The sequence below is a fragment of the Camelina sativa genome, chromosome 13 (assembly GCF_000633955.1).
Source record: "Camelina sativa cultivar DH55 chromosome 13, Cs, whole genome shotgun sequence".
Classification (NCBI taxonomy): Eukaryota; Viridiplantae; Streptophyta; class Magnoliopsida; order Brassicales; family Brassicaceae; genus Camelina; species Camelina sativa.
The window spans coordinates 7510429-7526480 of record NC_025697.1 but is presented as its reverse complement, the minus strand read 5'-3'; the positions used below and the strand labels follow the sequence as shown (position 1 = coordinate 7526480).

The window sequence follows — 16052 nt, the reverse complement described above, 5'->3', positions numbered from 1 at the left end:
GAAAGAGCAGCGTCACTCACCTCGCGGTAAGTGGGACTTAGGAATGCTAGATTTTTGTAACGATTTGTTTTTTTTTTTTTAGTTGGAAAAATTTGACCACTTTGTGCAGCTCTTCCCGCCTCTACAGCGCACCTGATGCAAAACTATACTCATCCCGGAGTTCGCGTCCCCGGTTTTGCTGACATGTCTGAGATCAACAGGGGAAACTTCTTTCGGTTCGCAGATAAAATTGGAGAGGTTAGTAATTAACGTCAGATGCTTACGTGTCTAATTTTTGTGTCCTCCAACTAACGGAACTATTCTAACAGGTGATGATCGAGTTCAACAACTCGGTGGCATCCTATGAGGAGCAGCTGTTCGCATCCCCTCAACCTCCGAAATGACTGCACTTCAGCAGAAGGTGGCCAACCTTGAGACCCAAGTAGTGGAATTTACCGGTTGGATGCCATCAATGCTAAGACTGTAGAGAAGGCCGAGCAGATTCGAGCTCGTATAAAGAAGGCCGAGGCCGAGGTGCTGGACCTCGGGATAACCAACGAAGACCTTCGAGAAAAGCTAAAGAAAGCTGGCGAGCTCTACTTCGAGGCCGCAGAGAACGAGAAAATTGCCAAGAATAGGTTGCATGAGATTGAGATCCGCAACCAGCTTTTGGAGGCCGGCAACAGTTGCAAGATGGAAAAGGCACGGAGGGAAGATAGCCAAGCAATGAGGCGAACTCTGCGCCCGCTCATCGAGGAAGTGAAGGTACACCTCGAGAATAGGGAGAGGTTGGCCCCCGCCCAAATCCAAGCTGCTGAGATTAAAGCCAACTGGATGCTTATCGAGGAAATTTCTCGAGGGGAAATTCAGGACATCGAGGAGGAGCTCGGGATCCTGCGGGCTGATGAGGAGAAGGCTGAAGGTGAAGTCGCGACGGTAACCATCTGTGACTTTGACGTTTCTGCATTTTCTGACCTATTGGTGGATTCGCCCGAACTTCTATGCAAAGAACCCCCCCTGAGCATCACCCTTGATGAATCCGGGACTAACTTCGGACAACTGTCGAACCAGGAACTGGACCTCATCTGGAGCAACACTGCCGAGCTGGCCGCGGAGGCGGGGATCGCCGAGGTGAATGTGGCTCCTCCCGAAGTAAATGAAGTTACCCCGTCTGACCATGTCCCTGCTTTAGACAAGCCGTAAACCTATTTCGGGGTTGTTTTCGCACGAGTTGTCCCCCTTTTGTTTATTTTCTTTTCGCTTTGCTAGACTTTGCACGGGGTTTTTGGTCGAAGTAACCGCCCCGGGCTAAAAATATTCTATTTTAAATTCAGTTTAATTGCTTTTTGCTCACTAAGTCTTCCAAGAAGTGGACCTCGATTTACAAAGACTTAGGATACTAACTTCAAGTAATCTTTAGAAAGTATGCAATAAGACTTCGGACTTTAAGAGAAGTACGAAGTGGTCTTCAATTTGTGAAAAACAACTGTGTATTCGCTATCACGAAGTAGTATTGCGAAGTGAACTTTAGTTTCTGATAAAATCCTACGGAGTGAGACTCCGGTTTAAATGCTTTTAACGAAGCAAGACTTCGGTTTAGATAGCTTTAACGAAGTAAAATTTCTATTTTTTGATAAAAAAAAATTTGTAAAGTGAGACTCCGAGTCTTCAATAAAACTTTACGAAGTAAGACTTTGCTTTTAAGAAAGGGTTACGGAGTTGAACCCCGGTTTCTTGACTTTTAACGAAGTAAAACTCTGTTTTTTTTTTGTTAACTTTTATAAGGGGAAACTTCGAGTCTCGATAAAAGTTTGTGAACTAAGACTTTGGCTCTTAAGAGGGGGTTACGGAGTAAGACTCCGGTTTTTAGTGGGAGTTTTTGAAGTGGGACTTCGGTTTAAATGACTTTAATGAAGTAGGACCTCTACTTTCGAGGACGAATATTCGTAACAGCAAGTTTGAACAGAACTTTGTTTTTATTTGATATAAATAGCTGGACCCGAAGTGGGTTGCCTACGTACCCTTTACAGGATCAAGCCAGTCGTAGTTCGATACATAGCAGAAACTAGACTAAGTATAAAATCATTTCAGGTGCAGGGAATTCCAGGACCTCGGTACCGGTTTTCCATCCGAGTCTTCCAGCCGATAAAAACCATTTCGGATTTCGCTAGTGATCTTGTACGGTCCTTCCCAGTTGATTCCTAGTTTTCCCGCGCTTTCCTCTTCGGTGTTTTCGTAGACCTTCCCAAGCACCATATCGCCAACCGCCAAGGGCCTACCTCGGACTTTGGAATTGTAATAATGGGCTACGGTATTTTGGTAGTTTTGCATCCAAACCAAGGCCCGATCTCGTCTCTCATTTATGACATCAAGAGTGTCCTGTAAAAACTCTTCATTTTCTGCAGCGCGAAGACTCTGGGTACTTCTATGTCAGCTAGGACTACAGCGTGAACCCCGTAGACCAAAGAAATGGGGGTTTCGTTGGTAGTCCGGCGAGGTGTAGTTCGGATTGCTCAAAGTACGCCTTGTAATTCGTCCGGCCAACATCCTTTACGGGAGTCCAGCCGTTTCTTCAAATTAGCGAGAATGACCTTGTTCATAGCCTCTGCTAAGTCGTATTCCCCATTTTGCACAAAAAGTCTCAAACTGCAAGGAGATAAATTGCGGACCGTTATCTGTCACGATCTCATACGGAACGCCGTATCGATAGATTATACTTTTTAACATGAACTGTTCCACTTGCTCCCGAGTCACAGCCGCATATGCCGCTGCTTCTACCCATTTGGAGAAGTAATTGGTAAGGGCTAACACGTACTGCAGTCCCCACGGACCCCGATGTAAGGGCCCAATAATATCCATAGACTACCTCATAAATGGGTAAGGTGCGGACACAAACGACAGGAGCTCAGTAGGCTGATGAATTGTCGGAGCATGTTTCTGGCATTTCTCGCAAGTTCGGCGGTATTCCTCACAATCAGCGAGCATTGTTGGCCAGAAATATCGTTGTCTCTTGATTTTGAAAGCTAAAGTGCGACCACAAGAGTGGTTCCCATTGGGCCTGTCATGAATGGCTCGCATCAATGTTGCGGACTCTTTACCAACAATGCATGTTAGGTAAGGACCATCGATGCTACGACGCATGAGTCCTTGATCGTAAACGCAATATCGAGCACTGATGATCTTTAGCTTCCTCGCAGCCCACTTATCAGCAGGGAGATCACCTTTCTCCAGATAATTCAATATCGGAGTCCGCCAATCATCTGCCCCCTGATTATCAGTGGTCGTATTGCCCACGGACTAGCGTATAACGACGGGCAGTTCGCGGCTAGGAAACATAGGCTGCGCCGGTGCGCGAGCTGCAGCGTCAGCGTTCGTCTCCTCAAGGAGTGAGGGAGTGGTTTCCGGTATTGGGGTCGGAGTTCCAGAGGTCACTCCAGATGGAGGAGCACGAGCTGCTTCCTCTGCTTCCCATTTCCTCATTGCCCGGGTTACAACGCTCGAACCTTCCAAGCGTATGCTTGGATACTCTATAACTTCCACTGGGATAACTCTAGTTACCGTGGGGTCCGAAGCTGAAGCCAATGAAGCTAGAGCATATGCTGCGGAGTTCTCGCTTCGCGGAATCTTTGTGACCTCAAAGTCGTCGAACTTCAACGCTAACTCTCGAGCCGCAGCCAGGTAAGCTTCCATTCGCCCGTCCATTGCCTCGTATTCTCTAGAAAACTGACTCGCAACCAGCTGTGAGTCACAAAACGCTCTGAGATTCCTAACGCCAATCCCCACTGCAAGGCGTAGTCCGGCTAGGAATGACTGCTCGATCATTTCACCTATAGGTGAACTGAGGCAAACACCGATTCCCGCGCCGGTCTTTGAAGAAGCTCCATCTACGTACAAACTCCATGGTCCTTCGACGCTATCCTCAACCAAAATGGCGAGTGGCAATTCGATGAGAAAATCTGCTAGCACTTGCGCCTTGGCACAAGTCCGAGTTCGAAACTCGATATCGTACTCGCTTAGTTCTACTGACCATTTGGCTAGCCTTCCAGACTGACTAGGACTATGAAGTATCGTGCGTAGTGGTTGTGTCGTTAAGACGACGATTGACTGAGACTGAAAATATGGCCTCAGTTTTCTTGCCGAGACCACCACGGCCAAGGCCAATTTTTCCATCAACGGATACCTGGACTCAGCTCCCGTGAACGATTTACTAACATAGAAGATGGGCCTTTGCTCCCTCCTTTCTTCCCGCACTAAGACTCCACTTACTGCGCTTTTTGAGACAGCAACGTACAGAAACAAAGTTTTCCTGAATTCTGGTTTTGTCGGAACTGGTGGTTCGGACAGATAAGTCTTTAGCTGGGAGAAGGCTTCTTCGAACTTCTTGCCCAAATGAAATGCCTCCCCCCCTTTCTTCAGAACCTGGTAGAAAGGGAGGCACTTGTTGGTAGACCGCGAGATGAAACGGTTGAGTGCAGCGATGCGCCCGTTAAGGCGGTGAACCTCTCTTAAGGTCCTGGGGGAACTCATGGATAGAAACGCATTGATTTGCCTCGGGTTCGCCTCTATACCCTGTTCCGTTACGATATATCCCAGGAATTCTCCTGACGCAACTGTGAATGTGAGCCAGATTCTACTGATCTCACCAGCATATCATCGATGTAGACCTCTATGGTTTTCCCGAGCTACTTCTCGAAATTCCGCGGTCCGTGATGAAAGCTGTTTTCTCTTGGTCGTCTGGATGCATGAGAATTTGGTTATAACCAGAGAAGGCGTCCAAGAAGGACATGAGCTCGTGCCCGGAAGTTGATTCTACTAGCCTGTCAATATGTGGGAGAGGAAAAATATCTTTTAGGCACGCCTTATTTAAGTCGGTGAAGTCAACACAGACCCGCGACTTGCCGTTTTTCTTTGTCGCTAGCACAGTATTCGCCGGCCATTCCCGGTATTTACTTTGCGAATTTGATTTGCTTTGAGCAATCTGTCTACCTCCGAATTGACAACTTCGGCTCGTTTGGGGCCCTGCTTTCTGCCCTTTTGTTTTACCGGACAAAAGGTCGGATCCACATATAGCTCGTGCAAAATAATGTCCGGGCTGATTCCGGTTATCTCTTCGACTGACCATGCAAAAGTCGTCATGTGTTCCTTAATGAAAGAAACCAATTCGGATCGCAGTTCGACTCCTAGTTCTGCTCCTATCTTGATTCCTTGATCTGGAAACTACGCGTTAATAAATATGAGCTCATTGAGGTCGCCAGTAAGCTGCTTTCGAACTGGATTCTTGGCGACCTCAAGCTGTGGTTGCTATTGGATCAGCAGTTTGTGACTTGCAAGGTAGCAGCTTCTCGCCACCCTTTGACTTCCTAGAATATCCGATGGTACGTCGAGGGAACTGCCTTCATTTAGAAAAGCCACGATGTTCCCATTATCACGTTATAAGCCGCAGGTCGGTCAAACACCGTGAACTCCACCATTTTAGCTACACCTTAAGCAGAAACGGAGAGATTGATCATTCCTAGGGACATTGACGTCTCGCTCGTGAATGAGACTAGGGGTGAAGGAGGTCCTGTGATGTGCTCCTTGCCAATGCCCATCCTAGTAAGGGTCTCTAGGAAAATTAGATCCACCGAACTCTCAGTATCAACCAGGATTCGACATATTTCGTGATTCGCTGCGTCAAGTGTTATGACCAGGGAATCGTCATGCGGGGTGCTCAGGTCTTCCGTTTGCTTCTCCGAGAAGGTGATCTCGGGTAGATCATTGTGGCGAGCTTTATCCATTTGGGTGACCAGCTTTCGTTGGTGATCTTTAATTGCTGTTATCGAGTTGCGGAATAAACGTGATCCACCCAAAATGACATTTATTCTTTTCTTTGGTTCTGCATCACCGTCCGCTTGCTTCGGCTTCTTTGAAGGTGGAGCATCATCGTCCAACCCGGACGTCGCCTTTTGGTCAAGTTCATCGATCGACACATTCGGCATTTCACCGAACTTCTCTGCAAGAAGATGCATTAAATTTTTACAGTCTCGGGTTGAATACCCGCTTGTTTTATGGAGCTCGAAATAGGCATTTTCATCCCGAACCCACTTGTTGCTTGGCAGGAATCCGCTTTTGGCGTGCGGTGAGTATGGTGGCTTAGACGGGGATCCTCTTGGAAAGGTTCCGAATCCAGACTTTGCGATCACGGGTGATGTTTTCTTAACTGGTGACGGTGCCTCAAACCTCGGTTTGCATGTGGCTTTATGCTTCTGAGCGACCGCTGCTTTTTCTACCTCCGCAATTATCCAGTTCGAAGCACGTTGCTAGGCATCCTGAATTGTGGTGAACTGGTTTACGGTTAACTCCTCGCGGAAGCGAGATTCATGCCAGAGGCCATTTTTTATAGCGGCTAGGGCAGTTGAGTTCGAGAGCCCCGGGATCTTGACTTGAATTTCCTTGAACTTGGTTATGTAAGAACGAAGCGATTCCCCAGCTGCGTGGCTTAGGTTCCAAAGTTGAGCATTTGTTTTAGCCGTTTCAATCAAACCTGAATATTGCTTGACAAAGAACGTTTCTGCGAACAGCTTACAGTACCCAGCATCATCTTCGTGAGGCTGAAGATTAACATGGCTGGCAGTGAGCAGGAAACCTTTAAGGTGAACCGTCGGATCTCCTTTTCCTTCGTAGCTCGAGAAAGTTATCTTTCATGTATCCTTAACACGAACTCTAGCTATCTGGGCAGAGAACAAGGTTCGCTTAGATTCCTCAATACTCGAGAAATATCTGGTGCCGAAGTTGTAGCATTGTGCACCATGGAGCGCATGTCCCAGATCTCATCCTGCATACGGTGGATCTCGGGATTGGAAACGTAGCTCGGAGTTGAATTCCCTGGAAGGAGATTCCCCCTCCCCCCCACAGGCGGAGGGGTCCGAACTGGGACTTCTGAAGAGCCAGCAACTTCGACTCGCACCCGGGTGCGATTGTCTGCAAGATGTGATGGTGCTACCTGAGAGGCAGTTGGGGGTAGGAGAATATCCCCTGGGGTGTCCTGTTGCGGAGCTAGTGGCTGATTGGTGCCAGCGAAATCTAGGATTCGCCACCGCGGATTTTGTTTGGAGGAAAGGAGGTCAACACGGTCGGCCTATGCGCGGTGCGAGGTCGTGAGATTGGCGATCGAAGCGGCGATCGTTTCCAACCGGGTTGACACTTGCCCTTCCAAGTCGTTGAAACGATCGGACAAAGCGGTGGAGGCTGCTTGCTGGCGCTCTGATTTCTCCGCCAGATCCTGCAATAACTTTTGTATTGTTTCTAGAGTTACCTGTGGGGAGGATTCGTGAGCCATGGTAACGTGGAATATGACAGAAGTCGGAACTATTGAGAGTATAGGTAATAACCACCCTCCTTCTAACGCCAAATGTGAGAACCGAGAACTAGGTTCTCCTTCCGAAGTGTTTTGTGGACGAAGGGACTTACTACTGTGATAGTTCCGAACTGAATTTAGTAATCGAAAGTTCAGTGAACAGAATTGAGTGTAATTATCTTGCTTAAAATTTCTCTCCCCCTTACAATATTTTCCTCCCCTATTTATACAGTTATTACGTTTAATGCCATATCAATCAAGATCCGACAATCTCGCACTTTTACAATAAATGAAACTTTTGACCAACCCTCCGATCTCCAAAGTGATCTCCCGCTGCTACGGTTTTCTTCACTTCACCAATCGAGTTTTACCGGCTAATAGCCCTTAGCAACAAGTCGTGCCTTATACTTGTTGATGCTACCATCGGAATTTCTCTTCAGCTGAAAAACCCATTTGAGTCCAATTGGCTTTATCCCAATAGGTAGATCAACTAAATCCCAAGTGTGCAATTTTTCAATTGACTTAACCTCTTCGTTGCATGCATCTATCCACTTATTTGATTCTCTGGCTTCATTAAAACTTCTTGGTTCGTTGTTCAAACACAAGAGAAGTGTATCTCCTTCTTCCTCAGCAAGCAAAACATAATCTCCAAGATACTTAGGGGTGTTGCTTTGTCTCTCGCTTCTTCTTAAAACAGGTGGATTATTCTCCACAACATCATCTTCCTCTTCGTGTTCTGCAGTCTCCTCTTCTATGATTTCTGGTGTGTGCTCGTTGATCCTTGTTCCGTCTCTGTCTACTTCATTACCACCATAAGTGTCTTCACCAGGTTCAGGGTTGTTATTAGTTATCGCTTCTCCAGACATGATACCATGATTTCCAAAGTCACCAAGTGTGATGTTAAAACTTTTCTCACCATCTTGCTCTGCATTTTTCCTCCAATTCCAACCCTTACTCTCATCAAAGACCACATCTCTGCTTACAACAATTTTCCTAGTTTGTGGATCATAAAGTCTATATGCATTAGAACCCGGTTCTATCCCCAAATGGACTAACATTCTGGATCGATCAGCAAGCTTCTTAAGTAGATGTTGATCAACCTTCGTATAGCTAATGCAGCCAAAGATCCTTAGATGATCGATACGAGGTTTCTGTTTCTTGTAACCTTCATATGGTGTTTTGTCTGTTAACGCCCTTGTTACAACCCGGTTTAATAAATATGTAGAGTGTCTCACTGCTTCTCCTCAAAGGTAATTTGGAACTTTCATATGATTTAGAATGCTTCTTGTCATCTCCATCATCGTTATGTTCCTTCGTTCCACAACACCATTCTGTTGTGGTGTATAAGGTGCAGTAAGGTGTCTCTGGATTCCGGTATTCGCACAGTACTCATTGAATTCTTGTGAGACAAATTCACCACCTCTATCAGTTCTAAAGGTTTTGATTCGAGCCCCTGATTCTTGTTCAACTCGGTTCTTAAAAATCTTGAACTTCTGAAATGCAGAACTTTTTTCTTTCAACAGCGTGATCCACATATAACGCGAGTGATCGTCAATAAGAACAAAGATAAAACGATTTCCAGCAGCTGTACTTGGTGTTATTGGTCCGCAAAGATCACCATGGACCAATTCGAGAACTGAAGAGGCTCTGTATGTGGTGGCCTGTGGGAATGTCTGTCTCGTTTGTTTCCCAAGAAGACACGAACTGCAAATTTCCTTCTCAAACACTACTTGTGGGAGTCCTTGAACGAGATCTCTCTGCTTCATAGACTTAATAGTTTCGAGATGTATATGCCCAAAACGAGCATGCCATCGACTGGATTCGCTGATAGATGATAGGTTCAAATAAGCATTGTTGTGAAAGTCCATACAAATCTTTTAGAGCTTGTTTTTTGACCTTGGAGCCTTTGCAAGTAGTTTACCTTGAGCATCGCGCATTGTCAAGTAACCACCCCTTAGCATGATGTCGCAGCCAGCTTCTATTGCTTGTCCCAAACTGATTATGTTACTCTTTAAATCCGGAATATAGTACACATCTGACATTACTCTCAACTCCCCATTCATATCAACGAGTGAAATGGATCATTTTCCTTTTATATCAACTAGAGAATCATCACCAAACCTTACCTTCCCGGTAACAGACTCATCTATCTTCTCAAAATATCTTCTATCACCTGTCATGTGATTACTGGCACCATTGTCAAGATACCAGACGTTGTTCTTTCCTGTGTTGGTTTCAAACTTACTAGGAATACAACGTTTTTCATTTAGAAAGACTACCTCATGCATCATGAGTTCATCAGCATCTTGCGTATTCGTGACATCCAGAACTTGAGCTTCTTGTAATTTTAATAGACGATTAGGGCAATCGAAAGCAAAGTGACCTTGTTTGTCACATCTGAAACACGTGATGCGGGACGCATCTCTTTGTCCATTGCTTCGTCCTCTGCCTCTCCCTCTGTAGAAGCGACCTCCACGTCCTCTGTTCCGAAAATTGCTTGTATACTCGCGACTGTAGTTTTGTGTTTCCATCTTTGCATACATGAGTTTAGATTGATCCTCTTGCACATCACCTACTTCACCGATTCTCTCTTCGTAAGCCTTGAGACGTCCGATGATGTCTCCAAAAGTAGTGGTATTAAGGTCTAACACATGTTCTAAAGATGCCACTATGCTGATGAACTTCTTGGGAGGAAGACAGTTAAGAAATTTCTTAACCATCTTGGCTTCTTCAATCACTACACCAAGCGAAGCGGACTTTGAGGCTATCTCGGACATCTTTCCTGCAAACTCATCAATTTTCTCTGTATCTTGCATCTTAAGTCTCTCGAAAGCGGCCATAAGTGTTTGTAGACGTGCTTCTTTAACACGTTCTTCCCCAACATGTCTCGATTTAATGGCGTCCCAAATCTTTTTCGCCGTATCCAGATCACCAATTTGCAGAACTAGAGCCTCGGGTATGAACTGAAACAGTAGAGCCATAGCCATGTTATTCTTGTCCTCGTCGGTTTTTGCTGTTTCAGGTTCAATTGCCTCCCAAACCTTGTGAACCTTTAAGGCGATCTTCATCCTCAATGCCCAAATGGTGTAATTTGTAGAGTTAAGCATAGGACATTGAATAGATGTAGATCCTGCGGCTTCTTTCGGCGTAGCTGCAACTAATGTACCTTCGGACATCGCTCCCTAGGAGATCGAGAAGCTCTGATACCAAATCTAAGATTCAAAAAAAAAAAATAACACAATCTCAAAAGAACTTTCTTTATTACTTTAGGAAAAATACCTCGAAAACCTAAAGCTCGCAAATTCTCAAGTCTTGAATAATAGGAAGTCACAACCCGACATCTCTATTTATAAGGAACTTCTTAACCTCACTTTGCTAATCTCTCTGGAAAGACAATTTCCTTATTTCTCACAACTTCCTAAGCTTCCAATTCTAATCTCTTTAGACTTGCTTGTGCGTCAAGCTTACTCCAACAAAAGTTGGACCAGCATCACATTCTCTAAAACTCACTTAAAACATGCGATGTTTCAATATGTATACAGTACAACTCTTGGAACATCTTCAGTCTTATCATTTCTTGATTTTTCGCGTACAACACTTCAATATATGAATAGGTTAAAACTTACTTAAACCCCGAACAATCTCTAAGCACCGATGATAGGCTTCTTGGTTTGAGATGTGGAAGGAGTAAGCAAAGATGCAACAGCATACTCTTGTAGTGTTGGACTATCTGATTGTAAAAAAGTGATGATTGGCTCTATGGCACCCGCTTCATTTTGATGCTGACTTTGTTCCTGAAAAAAACAATATAAGGTCAGAATTCTCAAAGCATAAATTTCTCTAATAGGGGTATTCTTACTGAAATTTCTGTATTATTGTATGTGTAAGAGTGTGTTCAATAGGTTCAAATCTTGGATACATATCAGGGTCATTTTTGGATTTCTATGAAAGCATAAAGAGGTGTTGACTAAAGGAAGGAAAAAAAAACAAGCTAAACTAAAACTATAGAATTATAAAAATGTTAAAAGTGAAACCAAAGTTAAAAGTAGGATTGACAAATGAGAGGGGAGAAGTGAAAACCAAGAAAATGTGAGTTTAAACCAAAGAAGGAAATGGTATTATGTATGAGTGAAGGAAGACTCAGCAGCAAAGTAAAATAAATCACAACTGAATTATGATAAAACTTCATATAAAGACCTACTCCAGCTAAAAAGCATGAGTTACTCCAGGTGATTCCCAACTAGCCTATCACTGAACCTAACCATTTTTTTTTATATATGGTAAACAAAAGTATCTCTTCTTTATCAATTATCAACCACAAACCCTACAACCTAGGCTGCGGTAAGCAAGACAGAGTTCTAGGATCCAAAACAGCTAATATATCAGCTGTTAATTCAATAGTAAACAGAGTTCTAAGCTTACAATTTCTTATGGAATGACATGATTTGTAAAATAATCCATGTGTGAATTGCGATTACCTCCTATATATATTAATATAATGAATGGTACAGCAATTTTCAATCGATGAGGCGGTGTGGTGGAGGCATAGGTTTTGGTCTCTCCGGTGAGGTCCATTTTAGGAAAAAGTTTGAGGTGACTCATCGATGAGTCAAAAAATAATGTATGAAAAAAGCCTAAACCAAATTATGACAAACCATTCATTGTTGACGTATTAACAAAAACTAAACGAACTTGTACTGTATAGTTCTCTTTTCAACAATGATCCAAAACCACCCATCACATTACATGATATTTTTAGGATATAAATTAAAATTCACCGAGAGTTACGATAACAAAAGAAAATTTTTGCGATGCTTAGAACCAAATCTCTCAATAAAAAAAAAATTCAGACATTTCAAATGAAAAAGGATATGGCAAATACATTTTAGAAAATTTTGGCAACATCCTTCATAAGTCCACGATTTGCAGCTGCAAAATCAGTGAATTCTTGATACGAGATGTTTCCATCACCATCGGTATCAATCTCAGCCATCATACGCTTCACGTCATCAGGCGATACCGAACCAAGTGTCTTTAGAGCTTCTTCTAGTTCGGCTGCTGAAATTTTACCGTCGCCGTTAGCATCAAATTTCTTGAATATACGGTCGTGTTCGGCTTTCTCCGTCGCATCAGCCATATTGTCTTGATGATATAGTGTGTGTTTTTAAAGATGTAAATAAAATTTTGAACACTTTTTTGGTCGAGGAATAAAAGGAAAGATCAAATTGTATATATATCTGTGAGTGAAAAAAACAATTGAGGTTGTGCTTCTACTTAGGAACTTTTGGAGGAGTGATTATATAATAACTGAACGAGAATGGTCCAAGTTAATACTAAACTTAGCAAAATTAGGATGTGACTTGGTCTTACACAAAATTTAGACAAATTCAAGTAGCTAATGTATTTAAGTATTTAACTGTACTCGGATTACCTGAAAATTAATTCGAAAATGCAATTTACATCTTAATTGAACAGTGCTTTGTCTATGTTAATTATCAGTTTATGGTACTTAACTTTAATTTTATGTATTTCTTACCATGTCTAATCCTCGTTAAGACTGGTTTCATGCTTCTTATATATCTTTTTTCTATAAAAAATTAATTCTGAGTATCAACGTGTAACATTTTCTTCCAAATTTATGTATGTACATACATATAATGTTACTAACAATCAAAATATATAATTACCAAATAACTTTTGATTTTACATCCCAAGCTTTTCAGGAATGACTTTGTAACTAAACTTTATATAATAAGATATATATACAAAGTACCTTCTATAATAACAAAATGTCTTTACGATTTAATGAATTTATAGATAAAACTACTATTTTAAAGCATTATATTTATTATTTATATTTAAAGAATTTATTATCATAAAGCAAGTTGATGACAAAAAATGATATTTATTATAGAGATAAAATGCAATTTACAAAAATTAAATAAAAAATGTCTAATAAATTTTAGATAATTACATTTTTACCTTTATTGAAAAGTTAAACATTTGCTTAAGATCAATGACATGCCAATGTAATTTTTTACACTTGATAATGTTACTGTTAGTTTCATATTTGTACTTCTCAATTAATATAGTAGGATTTTGCATATAAATTTGAGATTATCTTACAATATGCAAAGAGCTTCTCTAAATAAATTAGAAATTAATTTAAATGTTTTTTTATATATTAGTATATTTTTTTGTTATTTATGTGTAGATTTGCTTTTTATTATAGGTTTATAACATTTACATATTTGATATAAATATTTTTATAAATCTAGAATTGACATGTGTCAACATTTTATTGATATAATTGACAAGTATCAAAATCTTGTTAATGAGTAACATTGAAACCAACTTTATATAATAAGATATACAAAGTACCTTATATAATTAACAAAATATCTTTACAATTTATAGATAAAACTATTATACTAAAGCATTATATTTAAAGAATTTATTATTACAAAGCATGTTGAATTGATGAAAAAAAAATGATATTTATTATAAAGATAAATTGCAATTTACAATAAAAATAAAAATAAAAATAAAAATAAAATAAATGTCTAATAAAACCCATTCATAGTGCAATTAGATTTCACATTCCAAAACCAAATCTTAGCAGGAATCTAAACAATAGTTGAATTTCTCCTATAAATATAGATTTGGTTTTTGATATCTTCCATCAAATCATTATTCATTTATTTATTTTGTTTAAAACCTCTCATAATATCTACATCATCATCATCCCTTACTCAAAACAACAACGATGTCTGTTGCACAGGTCTTTGAGAGAGTTGACAAGAACAAAGATGGGAAAATCTCATGGGACGAATTCGCCGAAGCGATACGCGCTTTTACTCCTTCAATAACATCTGAAGAACTTGAAGACATGTATAGAGTGCTTGACGTGGATGGTGATGGTCAAATTGACGCTGAGGAATTTGCTTCGGGTTTGATGCAAAAAAAAGATAATGAAGAAACTCTTCTGAAACAGGCTTTTGATTTGTATGATATGGATGGTGACGGGAAGATATCAGCGAGTGAGATTCATGCTGTGTTGAACCGTTTAGGAGATAAGCATACAATGGAAGAATGTGTTGCGATGGTTCAAGCTGTTGATGCAGACGGTGATGGTTTTGTGGACTTTGAAGAGTTTAAAACTATGATGGTTTCCAATTAATTATATATAAGAAGTCACTATGATCATGTTTAATTATTTATGAATTCGGTTTCGATTTTTTTTGATCTCTTTCTAACAATTTTTCGGAACTATAATTATTATTAATTATTTCAGTTTATAATTTTTTTTTTTTTTTGACAAAATAATACGTTTCGTTACAAATCACTGTGCTAATTTCCTTGCTCAAATCTCAAGATGTTTTGTGATCTGTTTTTCTCTGTTGGCTAAATTGATCCAGTTTGATTTGGATTCTATGTACTCCCTCTTCAAAGCCCAAGGCCCAACGATCATTCCGGTTTGTTGCGAGCGCATTAGCAAATATGTAGGAAAACAAGAAGATTATATCTACAAATCTATCATCTATCTTCATACTTTTCTTGAAAATGGTTTTGATATATCATTGGAATTAAATCTTAATCGATTGGTCATACTATGACATGCATAGAGATGCTCATAAACTTCAAATACCTTAAGCATAGACGCATAGTCATCGTGCCACGCCGACATAGTCATAATTTGACCTTCTAAAAACAAGCCTATAACGTAAGAGAGTTTTCACAACTCATTTCCAATTACGTTAAGCCACGTGTTTGGTGACCTTTTGTGCTGGCCCCGAAACGTGTCTATCTTCTTATTATTGACAGCTCTTTAAAAACTTAAAACTCTTGAGAGAAAATAATTAAATAGTAAGTAGTAACAAGCCGACATCAAACCCAAAAATATCTATGACCATTACAATATAAAACACAATGACACTACGTGGAAACAAGAAAGATACTAAATAAACTTATCTCTATAAAGACCCGTCTCTCATAACCTTCAACAAATCACATTTCTAGTTCTCTTTCCTTGAATCTGATTTTCTCCAATAATATAAATAGTTAGCTCTTTGTGTACTCCTCATCGATCGTAGTACCAAAAACTACATACTCAAAATCAACGATGGCGTTTCCAGCGTGTATTCAGTGCGGAACGAGGCAAAACCCTTGTCGGTGCAAGGTGGTCGGACCAACACTAGGGTTCGTGGCTTTTCTGATAACCGGAATCATCGAGTGGCCAGTTGGTGCGGTAGTTTATATCTTCAAACACGCCAAGGGTCGCCGTATCATGGGTCACCCAGCCAGACATGTCTACCCCAAAGTCTCTAGATCTATTCCCATTTGACTTTCTCATCGTTATCATGGTTTTTTATATATTTGCTTGACAACTAAATGCTTTTTACTTTCTTTCTCTTCTTTTATGTTCCTTAATAAGATATATATGATCACATAAGTCAAGAATTAGTAACCGTTGTATAATAATGACCAAAATATTAATTATATATGTTATGTGTTTGATTCGAGCCTTTTCATGTCTTATTTGATTTACTTTGATGTGTACTTTTCTTTTTGTTTGTTCTTTGCAATATAATGTATACTCTCGTGTGCAAGGTAATAAAATTTTATAATGGACCCAAGCTTACGATCAAGAGAATTTTTGGCGCTAGCTGCATCATAAAATAAAACCCTAATTGCTTTTTAAATGAAAATCAAATCCATTTTATAAAACGAAACAAAT

At 40.8% G+C, this 16052-nt stretch overlaps 4 protein-coding genes across 4 annotated transcripts; 2 read left to right on the top strand and 2 right to left on the bottom strand.

Moving 5' to 3' along the window:
* LOC104738020 lies at window positions 2493-4916 on the bottom strand. Its single transcript, XM_010458257.1, has 5 exons — window positions 4879-4916; window positions 4666-4796; window positions 3325-4589; window positions 2846-3246; window positions 2493-2625 (listed from the first exon to the last, which is right to left on the bottom strand). The coding sequence occupies exons 1-5, from the start codon at window positions 4914-4916 to the stop codon at window positions 2493-2495; spliced, it is 1968 nt and encodes a 655-aa protein (XP_010456559.1).
* LOC104735789 (probable calcium-binding protein CML29) lies at window positions 12009-12567 on the bottom strand. The gene has a single exon (XM_010455645.1). It carries the CDS (start codon window positions 12450-12452, stop codon window positions 12201-12203), a length of 252 nt encoding a protein of 83 aa, XP_010453947.1. The 5' UTR covers window positions 12453-12567; the 3' UTR covers window positions 12009-12200.
* On the top strand, window positions 13890-14537 carry LOC104735788 (probable calcium-binding protein CML32). The gene has a single exon (XM_010455644.1). It carries the CDS (start codon window positions 14082-14084, stop codon window positions 14493-14495), a length of 414 nt encoding a protein of 137 aa, XP_010453946.1. The 5' UTR covers window positions 13890-14081; the 3' UTR covers window positions 14496-14537.
* On the top strand, window positions 15271-15951 carry LOC104735787. Its single transcript, XM_010455643.2, has one exon. It carries the CDS (start codon window positions 15438-15440, stop codon window positions 15657-15659), a length of 222 nt encoding a protein of 73 aa, XP_010453945.1. The 5' UTR covers window positions 15271-15437; the 3' UTR covers window positions 15660-15951.